The sequence below is a fragment of the Propithecus coquereli genome, unplaced genomic scaffold, assembly GCF_000956105.1.
Source record: "Propithecus coquereli isolate 6110/MARCELLA unplaced genomic scaffold, Pcoq_1.0 Scaffold280, whole genome shotgun sequence".
Lineage (NCBI taxonomy): Eukaryota > Metazoa > Chordata > Mammalia > Primates > Indriidae > Propithecus > Propithecus coquereli.
In genome coordinates this window covers 1,558,918-1,579,164 of record NW_012148397.1, presented here as the reverse complement: position 1 = coordinate 1,579,164, position 20,247 = coordinate 1,558,918, and the positions used below count along the sequence as shown (strand labels likewise).

At 48.8% G+C, this 20,247-nt stretch overlaps 2 protein-coding genes across 3 annotated transcripts in view; one reads left to right on the top strand and one right to left on the bottom strand.

Moving 5' to 3' along the window:
* The window catches only part of BCO1 (beta-carotene oxygenase 1), a 34,284-nt gene extending 33,193 nt beyond the window's left edge, over positions 1-1,091 (bottom strand). Inside the window, exon 1 of one of the 2 annotated variants that reach the window (XM_012648186.1) lies at positions 837-1,091. In XM_012648186.1, coding sequence (XP_012503640.1) covers positions 837-900 — 64 coding nt within the window. In that variant the 5' untranslated portion in view covers positions 901-1,091. The remainder of the gene's footprint in view (positions 1-836) is intronic. The other variant, XM_012648187.1, reaches the window with a different exon arrangement.
* An 11,338-nt stretch (positions 1,092-12,429) lies between these two features.
* The window catches only part of PKD1L2 (polycystic kidney disease 1-like 2), a 104,376-nt gene continuing 96,558 nt past the window's right edge, over positions 12,430-20,247 (top strand). The window contains exons 1-4 of the mRNA XM_012648177.1: positions 12,430-12,730; positions 15,087-15,245; positions 15,981-16,166; positions 20,148-20,176. Coding sequence (XP_012503631.1) covers positions 12,430-12,730; positions 15,087-15,245; positions 15,981-16,166; positions 20,148-20,176 — 675 coding nt within the window. The remainder of the gene's footprint in view (positions 12,731-15,086; positions 15,246-15,980; positions 16,167-20,147; positions 20,177-20,247) is intronic.

Genomic DNA, 20,247 nt, shown 5'->3' with positions numbered 1-20,247 from the left:
GAAGGCTATTCTTTGCTTTCGAAAGACTCCCAAGGCAATTCCTGAGCTGAAAAGCTCCAATCTGGCCTTTCTCACGAAGAGCACTCACAGTCGTCCTCTCCTCGTGGAAAATACCCGGCCCAACCGTCAGAAGGTGCCAACGCCCACGTGCCTGAGCTGAGCCACCAGCCATCCTCATTGCTGAGCGAGAATCATTCAACCCTGAGGGCCTGAGAGTTCAGAGCCGGGGACTGCCCTTCAGTGTCTACGCTAATGATACCAGCAAAGTGACAACACAAAAGAGGAGGAGAAAGCAAGAGAAATGACAGATGAAGAAAGCCAGACGCGAGGCCCTCAAAGGGTCGTTGCTGCAGAAGGTCCCACTCTGGGTCTGTCTGACATCAGCACCACCTGCTGAAAGCCCACCTGCGGGGACCTGAGAGAAAATCCCAGGGGACTCTGCGACGCCCTGCGAGCGTGCCTCTGCACGAGTGGGCGCTCACGCACGCTTCTCTTCGTATTTTGAAATTAATTTGGGAACCACACCTTTGCACAAGTGCATCACGCGTTCTGCAGACTAAGCCCATTGTCGATGTGCCCACGGGAGCCTTCCCGCCACTTTCCTCCTGGCCACAGTGAGAGGGTGACTCTCTCCCCTCGGAATCTGAGTCACAATCTGGAAACGCACATCTAGATTTTCACAGAGAGTGCATCTGGATTGTGGGTCATTTCCTTCCCATATGCCATCTTCCAGACTTTCCAAAATAATCTACAAGAAGTATCCTATAATCAGGAAAAAAAAAAAAAGGTCCCTCTAAGCATACAGGAAGAATCAAACATTTATACAAAATGCTCACCTGTCACTTTGGCCCGCACAGGTTCTGGTTGTTCTTTCTTATTCCTGCCAAATATTATATCCATGGCCCGGGGTGCCAGGGAGACTGATACCAACAGCGGACGGACACGCCGGGGTCTCCTTCCTGCTTTCCTGCCCCTTCCCGCCGTCACATCTCCGTCCCTGTAGATGCCACTCGCTTCTCCCTTTTGCTTTTTGTCTTTTAGCCGGTGATGATTTTTCGCTCTCTGGGGGCCTGGTGCCTCTGCACTCACGGGGAAGCTGCGCTGCTGGCGTCGTTTATAAAACGTTTGCTCAAAGGTCAACTCCCAAGCCATGTGTCATAACTAATCGTTAATCCTCTCCTCTCCCTCCACTCTCCCTCTCCGGTTTCACTTTTGGCTTAACCCAGAAAAGCTTGTATCTGGCTGGTTCTACTCTGGCGGAAAGAATTCAGCATATTCTGTTTAGTTATGTTGTCTGAAAGAATCCGACACAAGAGCTGGAGACGGTTATGATCAATAAGGACAAGAAGAGAGGCGGTCGGGACGTCACAGGCTCTGGGAATTAGGGGAGCCCCTGAGCGCGTCGACCTGGGCCGCGGGGAACTTCTTCAGTAGAGGTGGGAAGGGTGTTATGTTTTTTGTTTTGTTTATAATAAAGGCTTCCGATCCTGTCCCCTAAAAATCGTATGTAAAGAGCAACTTGGTTTCCCCGTTTTCTTTTTGGAAGAAGAGGATATAAAAATGTTGCGTGTACCCATTTAAAAAATAAAGACAGGGAACCAAAGATTTTTCTCAGGAGCTATGAAGAACAGTGAAAAACAAACTCAGTTCAACTTACTGGGCTATCAAGAGGGCAAAACAATGCCTGTATTTGACTTCAGAGTTCCCCTATATTTGTGTATCTTGATGCAATGTTATTGCTTAAAATTCATCTTCGAGTTGCTGTGAGCACTAAGTGGAGAGTCAGTGATCTCATCTGAACTCTTTGCTTAAAGAAAGAACCAGCCATTCCCTCTACGGGGAGAGTAAACAAAGGCTGTGCTACTGGCCTTTATGCCACCCAGCTGAGAGGAAGGCTGTCGGGTCTGGGCTGAGACCACGTTTCCAGACCTCGGAGCTGCTCCTTCCCGGGAGCAGTGTGGTCTGGCTGTGCTTCCGCCCCTGGTAGCCTCTGGATCACCTGGCTGGGAATTCTAGAAGGGCCAATTCTGGGCCCCACTCCACACCCACTGACACAGAATCTCTGCAGGTGGAGTCTGGCCACCAGTTTGTAGAAAAATGTCTCCAGATGATTCTGCTGTGTGCAGAAGGAGTTGAGAAGCCCTGATCCAGAGGAAAGACGCCACAGGTTTGAGTTGATACTAGATTCAAATTCCCGTTGTCCTTCTGTGTGTCTGGGCCACGTTACCCTCTTCGAGCCTCCTTTTCCTTAACTGTGAAATGGGGTATAATGATATCCGAATCTCGAGGCTATTGTACGTTAAGGGTCTAGCAAAAGCGTCTGGCCCCCAGGAGTTCCCAGTCAATGTCACCCCCCTTTCCTCCCATTCCCTTAGAAGGCACTTTGCTTTGGCCGACATCTCCAGAAAGTCTCCTGATAATGTGCCAGTTTACCCCGCTGTCTGGTCTAAACATTTGTATCCATGTCAGAGTTCTTTATTCCCAGCTTGTGACAGCTGCGTTCTTGCGAGGATTAAATGAGAATGTCTGGCGCATGCCAAGAGCTCAGGAAAAAAAAGACACCACCAGGGGCGGAAAAAAGAGCTCAGAGCTTACAGGTCAGAAGACCTGGGTTTGGGTCTCAGCCCTGAGATTTGGCAACTCTGCGACTGTTGTCACGTGACTTCTCTGAACCTTGCTTCGCTCGGCAACATGGGGACGGCGATGTCTATGTCACAGGGCTTGTTGGAAGGGTTACAATAAAATCACGTGAGTGAAAACATGACTGGGATCTCCTTTCTTGTCCATCTTCGTCTATTTGGACAAGCGAAAGCCCATGCGTGGAGCACTTCGCCTGGACCAGCTCGCTCTGGCCTTGCACGATCCTAGGAGACGTGCACCACTCTGGACATTAGAGAGCTCAGGGAAGACAACCAGCTTGCCCTAGGTCTCACGGCAACTAAGAGATGGAGTCAGGAAGCAGAGTCGGGCAGCCTGACTTCACAGAACGTACTCTGACAATTCTATGCTGCTCCAACGCGTGATGGGCATTTGCTGGATTTTATTGAATGAAATAATGGGTGAATGTGTCGATGGGTGGATGGATCCCGAGAGGGCCAGGCTGAGGTTGGTGTCATTGCATTTTTATATAACACCAGGGATAAGCTCTTTCGTCCAGGTCCCTGCTGCACCCCAGGGACAGTTACATAGTGAGAAAAAGGTTTTTTGATGATGGTGGTAATAGATTGAGTATAACAATAGATATCTCTAACGTTAGGGTGGAAAACTCACTAGGTGCTCACGGTGTGGGGGAGAAAGATTTCTCACACAATGATCAGGGTATACAGAAGTAAAAGTTTATTCACTTTCCCAAGAAAGAAAGAAAGAGATAGAGAAAGAAAGAGAGAAGGAAGGAAGCAGTGGCCACGGCACACAGTAGAAGGAGTGAACACGCTGGGCAGCTGAGAAAAAGCTGCTTGGAGCTTTTAAAGGGTAAAAAATTTCTTTTTCCCCCTCTGCTTCAGCAGACTGATCACAGAAGTGGCAGTGAAGTTGTTGTAGGTATTCTTTATTTTCTCTTTTCCCTGTGAGGCCCGGTTATCTGAGTCTTTGAAATTTGTTTCTGAGGCAGACAGCTGGAGCGGGGAGTTCGTATCCCTACCGTCCGCTTAGGGCTCTTCAAGGCTGAGAAAGAACATGTTAGAACACAGGTGTTTTAATTAAACAAAGGGTAGTTGTACTGTGAGTTTTTCATTCAAAGGGGCAATTATGTGCTGTGAGTTTATTTCCCTTACTTTCTGTTTGATCGTTTATCTTCCTCTGTTAGATAGGTTATTAGTAAGATCACCTTTTGTGTGTGAGCTTGCTATTGTAGCTATTTGCTATAAGTATTTTGTTATAACTTCCATAACAAGATGCTACAGACTGGGTGGCTTAAACAATAGAAATCTATTTTCTCAGTTCTGGGGCCTAGAAGTCCAAGATTAAGGTGTCAAGTTTGGAAGATCAAAGCGGCAGACGTGGCTTCTTCTGAGGACTCTCACCTTGGCTTGCTGCATCCTCACATGGTCTTACCCTGTGTGCGCACATCCCTGGTGTCTCTTTTCGTGTCCGAATTTCCTCTTCCTACAAGGACACCAGTTATATTGGATCAGGGTCTACCCTAATGGCCTCATTTTAATTTAATCACCCTTTTAAAGGCCCTATCTCCAAATACAGTCACATTCTGTAGCACTGGGATTAGGGCTTCAATGTATGAATTTTGGAGGGGAACACAATTCAGCCCATAACAATATCACTAAGGCACAATGAATCAAGCGAAGACACTTTGGCTGCAAGTAACAGAACATCTGCTGAAATCCCAAAGAAATGCATTTATCTCAGACATCAAGCCATCTGGAGGTCAGGTGTTGGATCACTCAGAAGCTCATCCGGGTTATTCCCTGGCCAGGGCTCCTGCACTGCCATCCCCAGAGAGTTGGCTTCTCCTCTGTGGCGTGTTCAGTTCTGGTTACAAATGATTTTTCTCATTTTATGCTGGAGGGAAATCTTTCCCAGAATTCCCTGTGCAGATGTTCTCTTATGTCTCATTGGCTGAAGGGTGTCACATGACCACCTCTTGACCAATCAATCCCTGGCGAAGAGGAACAGGAGAGACTTAATTTCCTCAAACGAATCTTGAGTCTCCCCTGGGGTGGCATGTGGCTACCTGGTTCTAGTCAGGAGTACATTAGCAAGAAAAAAGGAGGGAACGGCTTGGGATAGGCAGTTGACAGTGTCTGCTACAGGCAGTGCAACATTCATTCATTCTCACATTCATTCATTCATTCAACACATATTTACTGAGTACCTGCTATGTGCAGGACACAGCAGTGAACAAAACAATTCTGTGCCTTCTTGGAACTGACACCTACTATGCCCCTAGTTCTGGGGGTATAGAGGTGATTAATGAGACCCAGACTCTGCCTTTTCTTTTTTTAATTTTAGAGACAAGATCTCATTCTGTCACCCACACTGGAGTGCAGTGGCGTGATCATAGCTCACTGCAGCCTTGAACTCCTGGCCTCAAGGAATTCTCTTGTCTCAGCCTCCCCAGTAGCATGTGCCACCATGCCAGGCTAATTTTTAAAAACGTTTTTTGTAGAGACAGGGGTCTCACTATGTTGCCAGGCTGGTCTTGAACTCCTGGCCTCAAGGAATTCTCTTGTCTCAGCCTCCCCAGTAGCATGTGTCACCACGCCAGGCTAATTTTTAAAAACGTTTTTTGTAGAGACAGGGGTCTCACTATGTTGCCAGGCTGGTCTTGAACTCCTGGCCTCAAACAATCCTTCCACCTTGACCTTCCAAAGTGCTAGGATTACAGGTGTGAGCCACCACACCTGGCCTATTCTCTACCTTCTTGGGCTCTCGTGATGTTCTTTTTGTTTGGGAATCAAGGCTGGATACCCATTTCCCAAATGGGCCAGGGGTTCTATGGTGGTTGGAGGGACTGTCTTCATGTTGAACACCCATCCTCCCTCCTTGTAAACAGAGATACCATGAAGCAGAGGCTGCTCTTCTCCCAAGAAGCTCTGGCACTGCTCCGGACCCACGGAGGGCTCACCACTGCCTTCTATGTCTTCACTAATGTGGAGAGAGCGGGACATGGGATTCATCCTGCTCTTCTCCAGCCTCTGATCGATGCTACTCACTGGATGCCGACATGTGCCAAGTCCCATGCCAGCTGTTCTTGTAGCAGTCTTTCATTCAATCCCTATACATCCCTGCAAGGAAGTCATTAGCAATCTTATTTTTATAGCCTCAGAGATGTGGAGTAACTTGGTTAAACTAAATAGCAGCTGACCAGTGCACGATCTTCCCCACTCTACAGTAATACTTCCGACCTTTCAGAGCTTCTGGGTGGGGGAAGACAAATAGATGTGAGAGCAAAAACGAGTGTTCCACAGACAACTTCTATAATGTATTAGCTGCCTTAAAATGGGGCTGAAAACTAGCCAGTGCATAAGAGAACAGGGCAACGGCAATGCAGAGGGAAACAGCAAGGCTTATTTAAGAGTTTTAGTTACTTATTGCTGTGTGACAAACCACTCCAAAACTTAGTGGCTTAAAACAACAACCGTTTTTATTATCTTTCATGGTTCTGTGGATTGGTTGGGCTCAGCTGGGCAGTTCTTCTTCTTTCATTGCTGGGGTTCTTTATATGGCTGCAAGTTAGCTGGCCGTTGACTGGGATGCTAGGGGAGCTGGGCCTAGGCCTCTCGCCCTCTCTGTGTAATCTCAGGACCCATGCTTGACCCTTTCAAAGTAAATTTTAACTCCATGTAAACTCTTCCTTCCCTGAGGACACTTGTGCCACACGATGGTTGGATAGAGCCTACAAAACAGTCATGAGGTTAAGAAGTAAAAGCTGAATTCAAAAAGAAAAGTGTTTGTGCTATAAAAAATAAACAGCCTTATTATGCAATTCTGTATCTCTTATTACAAAGTTATTACCTTAAAATGAGTTAATATTTCCCTTTTGGAGATAATGTTATTATATCTAAATTACTTTGCAGTTTTTCCAATTAAGTTAGCCTCTAAATCATGCCTCTAATTAGACAGGATGATAAGATGAACATATAATGTTGAAATCTTTAGATAGCAGGGTCCAAGCAGGTAGGCAAAGTCCCCGCAAAGGTAGCAGCTGCCCCTGCCGTGGGAGAACAGCATTGGTGGTCAGACAGCCTCCCTCGGGCTCCCGGAGGGCAAATTTCACCGCTAACCAAGAGACCATACATTATGCCTTTAAGGTTTAAGAAGGTTCGTAAATTCCACAAAGTCCTACTGAGCCGCAGGGACTAGTGTCAGGTTGAGTATTAGAGATTAAAAAATAGAGAATCATAGCTCCTGATCTCATGAGCTCAGAGTCTAATAAGGAAGATAAGAAGGCAAACAATGAGTGCTATAATTTAGAGAACAATAATACACCATGCTTAGGAGGTAGAATTGACGAGGTTGAAATACAGAGGCTATCGCTGGTAAAAACAAAACACAAGTGTCTCCTGAGCTAGAAAACTTCAATTTTCCACCACGTACTTAGGGCCAAATTGAGGATGCTTGATGAAAATTCAATTTAAAAACCATCAGGTTATCAACCGGACTATAGTCCTGACATCACCACCGCCTAAATAATCTTCTAGATTGTTCCTCTGTCCTCCAGTCCCCAGCTGCTGTCATTATTTTTAAGCACTGGGAGCAGCGTCCTCACAGGCCTCCCTGCCCCCAGCCCCCTCCAATCCCCCTCTCCTTCTGCCCCCATGTGACCTGGCTGAAATTCGAACCCGGAGTCAGAGGCTGCGGTGAGCTGTGATTGTACCACTGCCCTCCAGCCTGGGTGACAGAGACCCTGTCTCTAAAAGAAAAAAAACAAAACAACAAAAAGCCACAATACATTAATACATTATCAAGCCGTCAAGAGCAACTGAAACCCAGTCTGGCTGGGCAACTGGGAGACGGCGTGAGCGTGCCTGAGACCTACCTCGAGGTGTCAGGGCATCGTCCCACCAGCTCTGGCCAATCCAGGTGGAGCTTCTCCCGAGAGGTGCTAACTTCCAGGCCCTTCCATCCTGTCCTGCAGGTGCAGAGGGAGGCAGAGCCGCAGGTGTTTGTGATTAGAAGCCGCACGCGGTGGCTGGGTGAGGGTGGGCACTGACAGCGTCGGCCGCAGTCCTCAAGATAACGCAGCCGACTGCAGGGTACATGCAGGATGTTTGCAGCAGTGTTGACCAGAAGTGCAAAGCCAAACACATGAAAAACAGATGACTAAAAACCACATGGCATCTCTAGCAACATGGGAATGGTTTAGCAAACGTCCATTTGGTGAAAGGAGGCTCGGCCCCTGGCATGCTGATGTCAGAGCCCACCAGCGACACGGAGAAGGCCACTGCCTAATGCTAAGCGTGCACAGGGTGCAACAGGAGCAAGTCACGCACGTGCTATGACTGCGTCTGGGTAAACCCCTGTCTTCAAGGGGACACTCGTGGGAAGGCACCACGAGGACATGCGAATGCATTAGCGTGACGGGACCTTGAGAATTCTTTTGCTATGTCATCTTTCCAATATACGGGAGAGCAAAGATTCACTAGGACCAATAAAGACACCGATTCCTGTAGACAGATGTACTCCCTCCACTGCCAGCGTTTCCTGGGTCCTCTCCCAAATAGAAGCCTTGCACTTGAATTCTAGGCTTGACCAGTTTGGGGAGGATCCAAACTAAAATGGGTATATTCCCCGTACCGGAATGTCTGGGCCACGGGGTGTAAATGTCTTTACGGTTCTTTTCATGGACTCGATGCCCTGTTTAAGCCATGCTCGCCCTTTCTGTCCTCTGGTCCTGCTTGGAGGCTCAGACGGCTGGGTCGGATCCCTGGAGACACGCTCACACTGGTCCAGCGTGTCCTGCTGACTTTCAGTGGAGCTTCACGTACACAGAGGTTAAGGGACATTGGGAGCTGATGTCACCAAGAGGAATTCTGTGCCCGGGAATCTGCAATTTATCAGAATGTAAAGAATGTGGACATGGAATTTAGCCTGCAGATTTGCGCTTGTTATCAAATGTCTCTAAGCATGTTCCATTAGGGACATAAACGAAGCCTTTACCCGGGAGATACATTATCACTGCGTGTGGCCTTCCGCACAGTTTGCTAATGGAGATAACAGGCCTGCTCTGGCCAGCCTGGGTTCCAGCCGTGAGTCAGAGACGACGCTGTATTTTGCCCTGGGCTCTGGGCCTTCCCCATTCTTGTCCTGCAGGGCCACTCCAGAGGGCTTGGAAAGGTTTCTAAGAAAGGGAAGGGGAGGCCAAAGGTCATTGCCAGGAGCCCAGGAGATGGGGCCAGGCTGGAAAACGCTCGCTGAGCTCTTGCTATGAGCCAGCATGGGATAGACAGAGATTCAGCCATGTTTTCCTTCCCCCAAGAAACTCACCGAGTAAAACAACCCCAGTGGTCATCAGCTGATGTTGGATAAACAAATGTGGTCTGTCCATGCAGTCGGATATTATTCAGCCATAAGGAGTGAAGTGCTCATACGCTCTACGACATGGAGGAAGCTTGAGAGCATGACACTAAGTGAAAGAAACCAGACACAAAAGGCCACATGCTGTCTGACTCCATTTATGTGAAATATCCAGAGTGAACAAATCCACAGAGACAGAAAATAGATCAGTGGTGGCCAGAGGCTGTGGGAGAAAAGAAATGACTTATGTCAGAGCAAGTTAACAACTTGAAACCAGATATTAGACAACTGTGTTCTCTGAAGTCTCTGGCCACCCTGCCATGATGAACTATTTACTTGACATCTTTTCTGAAAGTTTGTGGAGGCAGAAAGCAGATGAGTGGTTGTCAGGAGACAAGGGAGGGAGAAATGGGGAATAACTGATTCATGGGTCCAGGGTTTCCTTTTGGGGTGATGAAAATATTCCAAAATCAATCATGGTGATAGTTGCACAACCTTGTGAATATACTAAAAACCATTGAATTGTACACTTTAAATTAGTGAATTGTATGCTTTGTGAGACAGAGCTCAATAATGCTATTATTTAAAAAAAAAGAAAAAGGAAACTTACAGAAGAGAGAGGTGTATTATATGAGGCAAGCTCTGTGAAGGTCACAAAAGGAGGGGACATTTGTGATATTTTTGTTTTGTTTTGTTTTTTTGAGACAGAGTCTCACCGTGTTGTCCGGGCTAGAGTGCCATGGCGTCATCCTAGCTCACAGCAACCTCAGACTCCTGGGCTCAAGCGATCCTCCTGCCTCAGCCTCCCGAGTAGCTGGGACTACAGGTGAACGCCACCACGCCTGGCTATTTTTTTCTATTTTTAGCTGCCCGGCTAATTATTTTTTTCTATTTTTTTAGTAGAGACAGGGTCTTGCTCTTGCTCAGGTTGGTCTGGAACTCCTGACCTCAAGTGATCCTCCCACCTCCACCTCCAGAGTACTAGGATTACAGGAATGAGCCACCACACCCGGCCAGCAAGGGACATTTGAGCTGAGTCTTTAAAAGGTAAGGAAGTGGTGAGGGAAGGGCTGGGGAGAAAGACGTCCCTGGCAGAGGGCACAGCGCAGGCAATGCCCAGATGTGGCAGGGAAGGTCACGGCACTGCACTGAGAGAGTGAGCAGGAGCTGCGGCTTTGAACTTGTAGGGGAGGATGGGCCCCACATCCCCCACGAGAGTTTTTTAAAAAAATAATTTATTAGTTTTGCCACCTGGGCAATGGCTCATGCCTGTAATCCTAGCACTTTGAGAGGCTGAGGTGGGAGGACCATATGAAGCCATGAGTTTGAGACCAGACTGGGCAACATAGCAAGACCCATCTCTACAAAAAAAAGTCTTTAAACATTAAAAAAAAAAAATTATTAGTTTTGAATACATAATATGCTCACTTGGTACAAAATAGAAAAGTTGCAAAAGGGTAGCCAACAAAACAAAATCTCCACTGTCCCTCCCGCCTCTGTTTCCCTGCCTAGTTCTCCTCTCAGGAGGTCACTGTTGACAGTTTAAGTTCTTTATGAGATACATTATACACATACAGATAAATACTTACATATGTTTTTATACACATAGGATTGGACCATGCACGATGTCTCATACTTTGCTTTTAAATATTAACAAAAATCTTAGAGATCCTTCCAGTTTTGTATGGGAAGAATTTGCTCATGTTTTAGTGGGTATGAGGGATGTATCAAATTTTGTTAACAAATTTCCTATCAGTAGACATTCAGGTTGTTTCCAATTTTCCCTTGTTATAAAATTCTGTAATGAACAACCTTATACAAATGACATTTCACACATGTATGAAATCGGTATCTGTCGGTATCATTCCTAGAAGTGGAATTGCTGCATTACAGAGTTTGTGCTTTTTAAATTTTGATAGATATTGTCACACGGCCCACAGTGGAGCTGGCACCTATTCTTTGAAATGAAGTATTACACGAATGGAAAAACAAACACCACGTGTCCTCACCATTAAATTGGCACCAACTGATCAACATTTATGTGGACATGTGGAAGTAACCTTCATCGGGTGTCGGGCAGGTAGGAAGGGAGAGGAGAGGATGGGTAAATTCACACTTAATGGGTGCAGTGCACACTTTCTGGGCACGCTTGTAGCTCTGACTTGGGTGGTGCAAAGGCAATATATGTAACCAAAGTGTTTGTACCTCTAGTAATATCCTGAAATAAAACAAAAACAGGCTGGGCGCGGTGGCTCACGCCTGTAATCCTAACACTCTGGGAGGCCGAGGCAGGCGGATTGTTTGAGCTCAGGAGTTCGAGATCAGCCTGAGCAAGAGCGAGACCCCGTCTCTACCAAAAATAGAAAGAAATTAATTGGACAGCTAAAAATATATAGAAAAAAAAATTAGCCGGGCATGGTGGCGCATGCCTGTAGTCCCAGCTACTTGGGAGGCTGAGGCAGGAGGATTGCTTGAGCCCAGGAGTCTGAGGTTGCTGTGAGCTAGGCTGACGCCACGGCACTCACTCTAGCCCAGGCAACAAAGTGAGACTCTGTCTCAAAAAAAACAAAAAACAAAAACAAAAACAAAAATAAAACAAGATTAGAGATCAAAAAAAAAAAAAAGAAAAGAAAAAGAAAGAAAGAAATTGTACCAATTCACACTCGCAAGAGCAGGGGATGAGAAAGCCTGTTTCCCCACATTTGGGGGATATGTTTGGAAATACTGTCAGGGGCCAGAACATACAGAGCCTTGTGTACCAAGCTAGGAAGTTTGAACTTGACCCATAGGTCATGGAAACCCACTGGGGGGTTTAGGTAGTGGGTAACGATGGGCAGGTCTGAGCTTTGAGTAAATGCTATTTTCATGATGACACCAAATAAATTTCTTCTAGGGAATTTTTCTTCCCCAGCAGGCATGAGTGATAACGCGATGAATCAGAGAGGAGACCAAATATCCATCAGGATTTCAGCCACGCTGGGGAGAGAACGATTATCGTGCGAGCGCAGTCACCCCTCTAGACAATAGGGTAGGATATCGTTTCTTTATCATCCCATAACTCTAACTTTCTTGCCACTTTTCTTTTATCACATACTTCCCACATGCTGATGGCTTCTCATGAAACATTTGGCCCTCAGGGCGATGACATAAAATCAATGCCAAGGACTTTATCGGACGCTCACAGTCGTCCAGACAAGCAGACGGGTGATCCAGCAACTTTATCTTTCTCTAGAAGGCCATTTGGTAACGGGCTTTGGAACAGCCACTGAACAAAGAGCTGGGTGACATAGAACTGCAGACACTGTCAACCTGAGTCTTTTGTTTCTTAAACAAAAGGTAGCTGCTATCATGTGATGCGAAGAGAGAAGGAAGATGGATGGCAGGTGGTTGTGAAGGCAGCAGGATATGAAGACCCCGGGAGCAAGCGCTACTGGCAGGCCCCAACGGCGGTTCAACATGAGAGCAGTGGGCTTGGTCCTCTTGGGGCTCGCTCTGAGGTTTAGGGTCACCACCGCTAAGCCAGAGGAAGGCAGCTTTTGCTCTAAGAGCCAGGCGGCCTTCAGAGATGCCTGCTATGAATTCGTGCCACTCGGACGCCCCTTCCATGGTGCCCAGAGCTGGTGTGAGAGGCAAGGAGGCCACCTGGTCTTCATCCGTGATGAAGGCACCCAGCGGTTTCTGCAGAAGCACATCTCCCAGGACAGGGAATGGTGGATTGGACTCACGGGGAACTCAGCACCGAATGGAACCACAGAAGGTAGGTGCTGTGATTGCTGTCACTTCTCACCCAGAGCAACACGGAACAAATTAACATGTCCCAATGCTCATGGTAAGGAAATCCTTCTCTTTGGTTATGTTCTGGATCAAATAAAATAATTCATGTGCAGTGTCTTGCACAGAATCGGGCACATAGCTGACACTCTAGAAATTTCCATCTCTTTGCGCGCGCCCAATAATAACACTAACTGTGACTTCTTCAGCTCTTGCTAGAATAGTCAGGGCACTATCCTGCGTGCTTCATGGCCAGTATCATGTTGAGTCCTTACAATAACCAATGAGAAAATTATTATCGCTGTCTCCATTTTACAGATGAGAAAACTGAATCTCAGAAAATAATGACTAAGCTATTTTTAAACAGCTCAGTCCGCATGTCTTTCCCCACTTGCTATGAGATTAGAGCAAGTGAAGTGCTCAGTACGTTTCCATTTGCATTAGAAAGTCTGATTTTAACAGTCTCCTGAAATCTGTTACTTCTCCTTTACCCTCCATCCCTCACCCCAGCCAGGTAGGCCCGTCCGCCTCTATGAGAGCATTTTTGGTGTGGCTTTAATGATTTAGGTGTCTGTCTCCCTCCTAGACTATGAGCACTCCAAGGAAAAGAACCATATTCTGGCCATTTTTGTTTTCCCAGTGCCTATACACCAGAGAGAACAGACAAAGGGACATTTGCATTTAATCCTCACACCAACCCGATGAGCTGGGCCTGGCTACTCCTCTTTTACGTATGAGAAACATTAAGTCCAGAGAGAAGGAGCTGACTTGCTCGAGCTGGGTGGCTCATGCAGGGCGGGGGGGTCTCAGGCCAGCCAGAGCGACTCCTAAGCCTGACTTGCCCTGTGCACCACACTGGTGCCTGAGGTTCTCTTTGCCCCTGTAGAAGCTACTGGGTTTGAGAAGTGAGTAACTCGCCCTGAGCTGAGCACCGCCAGAAGTACAGCAGCGTGCATGGAAACGTCTTAACCAACGAGCCATTGGGGAAGCTCATTTAAGGAAACTCACAGCCAAGGGGACACAAATTCTTAAGACGCCTCCGCAGGCAACATCCATTGAATGGTTTCTTGACTTGGAGACGCAGCAATTGCCAATTTCTGTATCTTGAATATCTATTCACGTGTGACTAGAGGAGTTGTGACTGTTAAAATCTTTCAAGGGGTGCTGCGTGGCTTCACAGAAAATGAAATAGGTCTCACCAGGCTGATAGGTAACAACCTCCAATGCTTAATGTTATTAAAGAAGCAAGGGCCAGACACCGTGTGCACTGCAATGGCACCAGTGTGCGTAGATTTCAGGCACTCACAACTGCTGATATGTGGATAAAATGCAGCCTGGAACCAATTACAGGAAACCTAACAATCATGGCAGCAGCACAGAGGCTGGGAGACGGAAGATGTCTTCATTTTAGACCCTTTTGTACTGTTTGAATTAAAAAAAAAAACCCATTTGCATGAATTTCTTTTAAAAATGTAATAATTGCATTTTTGAATCTTCATAGTAAATTTTTATATCTAGTGTTTTCTAGCTCTCTGGTGTCCCCAAGCTGCTCTTGTTTCACACACACACACACACACAAACACCTCTTCAAGAGTTTCTTCAGTGTTTTCAAGGTATGAAGAGCCCTGAAGGAACAAGAACTGCTTACATTTAAACTCAGCACTGCCGAGATATATATATGTGTATATATGTATTTATGTATATTTTGGGGGGTGCAGAGGGTCTGGCTCTGTCATTCAGGCTAGAGTGCAGTGGTGTCATCATAGCTCACTGCAGCCTCAAAACTCCTGGGCTCAAGCAATCCTGCCTCAGCCTCCCGAGTAGCTGGGACCTCAGGGGTGTGCCACCACATCCAGCTAATTTTTCTATTTTTTGTAGGGACGGGGGTCTCACTACATTGCCCAGGCTGGTCTTGAACTCCTGGCCTCAAGCAGGCCTCTCAAAGTGCTGAGATTACAGGCGTGAACCACTGTGCCCGGCCTGCTCAGATATATTTGACAAGAGACCCTGCTTATGGGGAAGTAGGGGACACCTTCAAACATACTCTGGCACACTTTAGGGCCACTCTCTAGATTATAGCTAGACAGAGCTGGAAGTGACATTAATTTAATCAAACCGCCTTTTGTGGGCTCCCCAATTTGGTGCCCCAGTGCTTACGGTGGAGTGTTTGAGAATATCAGTGGGGAAGGGCCCCTGCCCTGGTGTGGGATGGGGGCCTCCAGCCCGTCAGCATTGATTGAGCACCACTGCACACAACGAGTTATACTGGGGCAGGTCCTGCATTTTTATAAAAGGGGTAGGAAGAAAGTTGCCAAGTCTTGGTGGTCGTGTTGCCCTCCTAGGTCCGGGGACCTGGCTGGACACCTCGAGCGTGAGCTACAGTAACTGGCTTGGGGGGCTGGCCGCCCCTGCCACCTGCGGCTACATCACCAGGGGCCCCTCCTCGGCCTGGGCTGCCTCTGGGGACTGTGAACACGCCTTCGCCTTCATCTGCGAGTTTGGTGAGCTGCCTGCCCGCCCTGTCACCTGCCTGCCGCCTGATCCATCTCTCTCTGCCCTTCTCTTTCTCTGCCTCCCCTTCTCTGTCTCAGTTTTCTCTCGGTCTTTCTTTCCCTCCTCTTTTGCCCCAACTCTTTCTGTTTCTCCGTCTCCGTCTCTCCCTGTGTCTCTCTGTGGGTCTCTGCCTCCCTCTCCCTCCCGGTGCCTATCTGGGTGTCCCTGTCTCTCTCCCTGTGTGCCTGCCCGCGTGCCGGTGTGCAGGCATTGCTGCGAGACAGTGCTCAAGGGCGACGCTCAAAACAGGCAGAATAACCGTTGCCGCTTGCGCAGCTCTTGCTCTAGACACACAAACTCCATCTTCCTAATGACCCTGCGACGTTGGTGTTGATATCCCCCTTTACAGAGGGGGCACAGAGAAGCCAACTAACCTGCCGAAGGTCACACAGCCGTGGGAGGCTGGGCTGGATCTGACCCCGGGCAGCCTGGCTCCGGAGCAATGCTCTCCATGACTGTTTTATACTTCTCACCCCTTTGAGAGAAAATCTGAGCTTGCTGGATAAAACAAACAAAAAAAAAACAAAACAAAAAGATATACTTCTCACCCCTGCGGAGCTGGCTCCTGCCGGTTCCTGGCATCTCACAGCCCTGGACCCCAGGACCTTCCGCTTCCCATAAACTGGCACGTGCCCATCTGTAACTGTGAACCCCGCTGCGGTGTCACCTTCCTTTTGCCACAGGGGTCGGCCAGAGCCTGGCCTGCGAGGGCCTCAACGCCACCATGCACTGCGGCTCTGGGCAGGTCATCCGGGTCCAGGACGCCTTCTACGGGCGCCGGACCCCCCATTACTGCACCCAGGATGCCGGGCATCCCTCGGACCTCACGGAGGACTGCAGCTGGGTTGACGTCAAGGACGAGGTGGCAGGTAGGGCCCAGGGGCTCCGCAGCTCTGGCTGAAAGCAGAGGGCAGTTGCTGGTGTTCTGTGCCCAGCAAAAAGTTCCGGAAGGTTCTAACGATCTTCCTCTCTGACCTTGGGCCTCCAACATTTGAGAAAACCAGCCGATCGGACCACGGCACCGAGCAGGAAGCAGAGGTGGGGTCTGTGGCCTGTGGATCGGGTGGGCGTTTTGCTCCCTGAGGTGGGAAACATTACTTTTTAAAACTTAATTCTTTTAATTTTGAAATATTCCAAGCATACAGGCAAGAATAAAAAATATTGTACAGTCTCGCAGATCCATGATCTACCTGTGTCAAACCTTAACACTATGCCACATTTGATTAAGGTCCCCTTGTTTAAAAAATAGGGACATCACGTGGCTCCCACGTGGCCCTCCTTGGTCCAGTTCCTGTCGCGGAGTCCGTGTTTGCTAATCACACGCATATTCTCCTTTTCACCTTGTATGCACACATCCCCAGACACCATGCAGTGTTGTTCTACAGGATTTGAATGTTTCCATAAATGGTATATTGTATGTGTCATTCTGCAATGTGCTTTTTTTCTCTTTTTTTTCCTGTCGTGTTTTGCTCAACGTTATGTTTTGAGCTGTATTATCCATCTCAATACATGTTCTCGTCTATTTGTCTCATCTGTTGTGTCACGGCGCCATAATTTGTCTCTTCTCCTGTTGAGAGACATACGGGCTGTTTCTTAATCTCGGCTACCGTGAATCATGCTGAGACAGATGCTCCTGATGCTATCTCCTGTTCATGTGGGACATCTTCTCTAGGGCTTTGTTTTTCCAAATCGGATTAAATGTGCCTCTGAGCAGCACTTGCCCGGTGCCAAGGATTCCATTTCAGGGATTGTGGGGGCTTCCTGCACCCTCCTGGAAGGTGCAAAGTCCTCAGAGGCTTCCATTGTCCAGGATGCTGGGGAGCCCTCTCTCAGTCGCAGGGACCACGGCCCAGCCTGCAGGGTCCTGGGAAGGCAGGTGGTCTGCTGCTTCTTGGCTAAGTGAGGACACTTGCGCCCAGGCTGGGAGCCGTGAGGACTCGGGGCCAGTCTCCCCACATGTGCCTCCCGACATGTGTCCCTCTGAGCCTCTGCCTCTGCCCAGAGGCCCGTTGAAGATTCACGGGAGGTGCCTGGTACTTCCCGAGGCTCCCCTCCCTTGGCACTGCGGCCTGGTCCTCTCCCCTCCCCGTGCCGACCACACTGTCCTTGCTCCCTTGGAGCAGGCGTGGGGAGAGGAGATGCTGGAACCAGCCAGGCGGTGTGCGCGGCCTCCTCGTTGCTCTGGCATTCCTGAGGCCGTGGCCCCTCTGAGGAGGAAAGGCCCAGGCCGGACGGATGTGCCTCCCTCATCCAGGCACTGCTGGGGCCGGGCGGGCTGTTTCCTCGAAGGCTCAGCTGCAAGTTTCTGAAACGTGGCACCCACAGCCCAGGGAGCAGCCCTGCACCCCATTGGGCAGGGTCAGAGGAGAAGATCTGGGAGGGGCCCTGGGGGGTCCGTCTCTAAAGTGCCCTGGTCACTTATTCATTCAGCCAATAAGCATTTATTGAGCACCAACATTGTGCCATGAACCATCCTGGGCTCTGTGGGTACAAGAATGAATCAAACGTACTCTGTTTTTCAAAGAGCCCATGGTCCAATAGGGAGATGGACACAGGCGATCACCTAAACACTGTGACCAAGCCGAGTCAAAGGTCCTATTTATTTACTCATGTCAGACTCATCTTGTACCTGTTATGTGCCAGGCGTGGTTCTGTGTGCTGGAGATACAGCAGTGGACAAAAACATTTAAAAACTTCCCACTCAATTTCCAACCGGCTCTCAAGTGATGCCACCACTGCTGGTCTGTGGCCACAGTTGGAACAGCGAGGCATTTCCCTGCCCTGGGTTGGGGTGAGGGGTGTTAAGTTTGTCTGGAAGACGTGCTAAATCCTGGAATTAGATTGGATTTATTTTATTTTTTTTAAGTGGATTATGTGAGGCCACATGGGGTCATGGAAAGAACACAGATTTGGGAATTAGACTTCTCTTTGAGTATATTTAACCTGAAGACAGACATATGGGGGTGGCTGGGGTTCCTGTTTAACCAGACGGGGTCCCTTGCTCAGGGGGCAGAGGTGGGGTTCGGGAAGGCTTTCCTGGGCCAAGACCAGGAGCCTGGCTATTGGGGAAGTGCAGGATTCAGCCACAGAATGGCTGAGGGCAGGGTGGTGGGGGACGTGAGGTGCCAGGCCCGGGGTCTAGATTGCAGTGTGACCACAGTGACAGAGAGAGAGCCTGGGATGGTTGTGCCAGATACCAACAGTGTTGCGAAAAACACGCAGCAGGGACGTGGCCTCCGCATCTTGAGGCAGTTTATCAGCTCCAAGGGGATGCTGGATGTTTTGCGTGGTGTGGTTTGTGGCCTGTGCTGTGAACCCTGCTGGTATCCCCAGTGTAGACCGCTTAGACCACATTCAAGGGTAGGGCAGAACGTCCCAAGAGGTAGGCAGCAGTTTACACAGCAAGAGGGTGGCAAGTCTGAGTTCAAATCCCTGCGCGAGCCAAGGCAAGTTGCAGAATCTTTCTAAGTTTCCCAGGGCTCCTGTGAGGGTCAGGAGAACCTTGTACACACTCTGCAAATGCAGTTTACATTCCTGCATGCTCTGGTGATGGTAGTTGAATGCTGAGGGCTGCCTGTTAACTGGAGCTTCTATTAGGGGACTGCTGGGGGCAGGGGAGGGGAAGAGACTCAAAAAAAAAAAAAGAAGGAAAAACACCCTTCCCATTCTTGGAGATTATGGTCTAGTGCTGTGGATACATATGGTAGAAGTAACTCAGATTGGGATCTATCCAACTAGGCCCCATCCGCAAAACAGAAATCATGCTAGGTCTTTCAACAGAGGGAATTTAATGCAGGGAATTGGTTTCCCAAGTCATAGAAGTGCTGAGAAGCCAAACACGGAATAATGCTGCAACCCTGAGATGAGCAGCGACGGAAAGCTGCTACCACCTCTACAGACTAGAGGGACAGCTGGAAGGGATGGTCTTCCCCAAACCAGAAGTCAGGGCTATCCAGCAGGTGCTAGGACCATGAGCAAGAGGCTCACCTTGGGAGCTGGGACCGTCTAGGGAGGGCCCGTCCAGAAAGAGCTGGAGCTCGGGAGGAACTGCTGTGAGAGGCAGGATGAGAAGCACCTTGGCTTCTTATCTCTTCCTGGCCAGCATCTGCAGAATTATGGCTCCTAATATTTTTCACTGCAATCCCTGGAACTGTGGGTATAATGAGATACCACGTCTGTGAACAGGTTGACTTACATGGCAAAAGGTACTTTGCAGATGTAATTAATCTCCACGGGCACGAGGGAGAGGTGTTGGGTGACCCTGAAGTTTCTGGTGTGGGCTCCACCCTCCTCCCTTCTGTGGGCACCTGGCACCCCTGAAAGACCCAGGATTCCTAAAGTTGCCCCTTCTCTGCTGGGTCTTGGGGTGTCAATTTCTATTTTAGGCCACCTGACTGGATGCTACTGGACCAGTGGTTCCCAAAACGGGGTCCCCGGGCCAGCAGCATCCGTCTGCATCAGCATCCCCTGGGAACTTGTTAGAAATGCAAATTCTGCAGCTGCCTCCACACCTACTGAATCCCAATCCCTGGGGACTGGGTTTAGAATGGTCTAGAATGGTCTGGAATGGTCTGAAATGCGGTGTCTTCACAAGCCCTCCAGAGGGTGTGGTGTATGTTAACTTTAGAGAACCAATGTGCTGGACCCTGAGCTACTTGAGGGCAGGAAGCCTACTTCTCTCCCCCCGAGTACCTAGCCCAGAGCCTGGTCTTCCATAGATACCAGCAGACATTGGTTGGGTTGACGGTGGGTAAATGCATGAATGAATGAATGAATGGGAGGCAATTCATCTCTGTTTGGCTCTGCTGAATGTTTCCTCTTTTGTCTTGCACACTGTTCCTGCTTCCCAGGCCACTGCCAGGGGCTGCAGGCATGCCAGGTGGCAGCAGACGGGGCCTACTTTGGAGACCTGTGCCCGACTCAGGGCAGCTACCTGTGGGTGCAGTACCA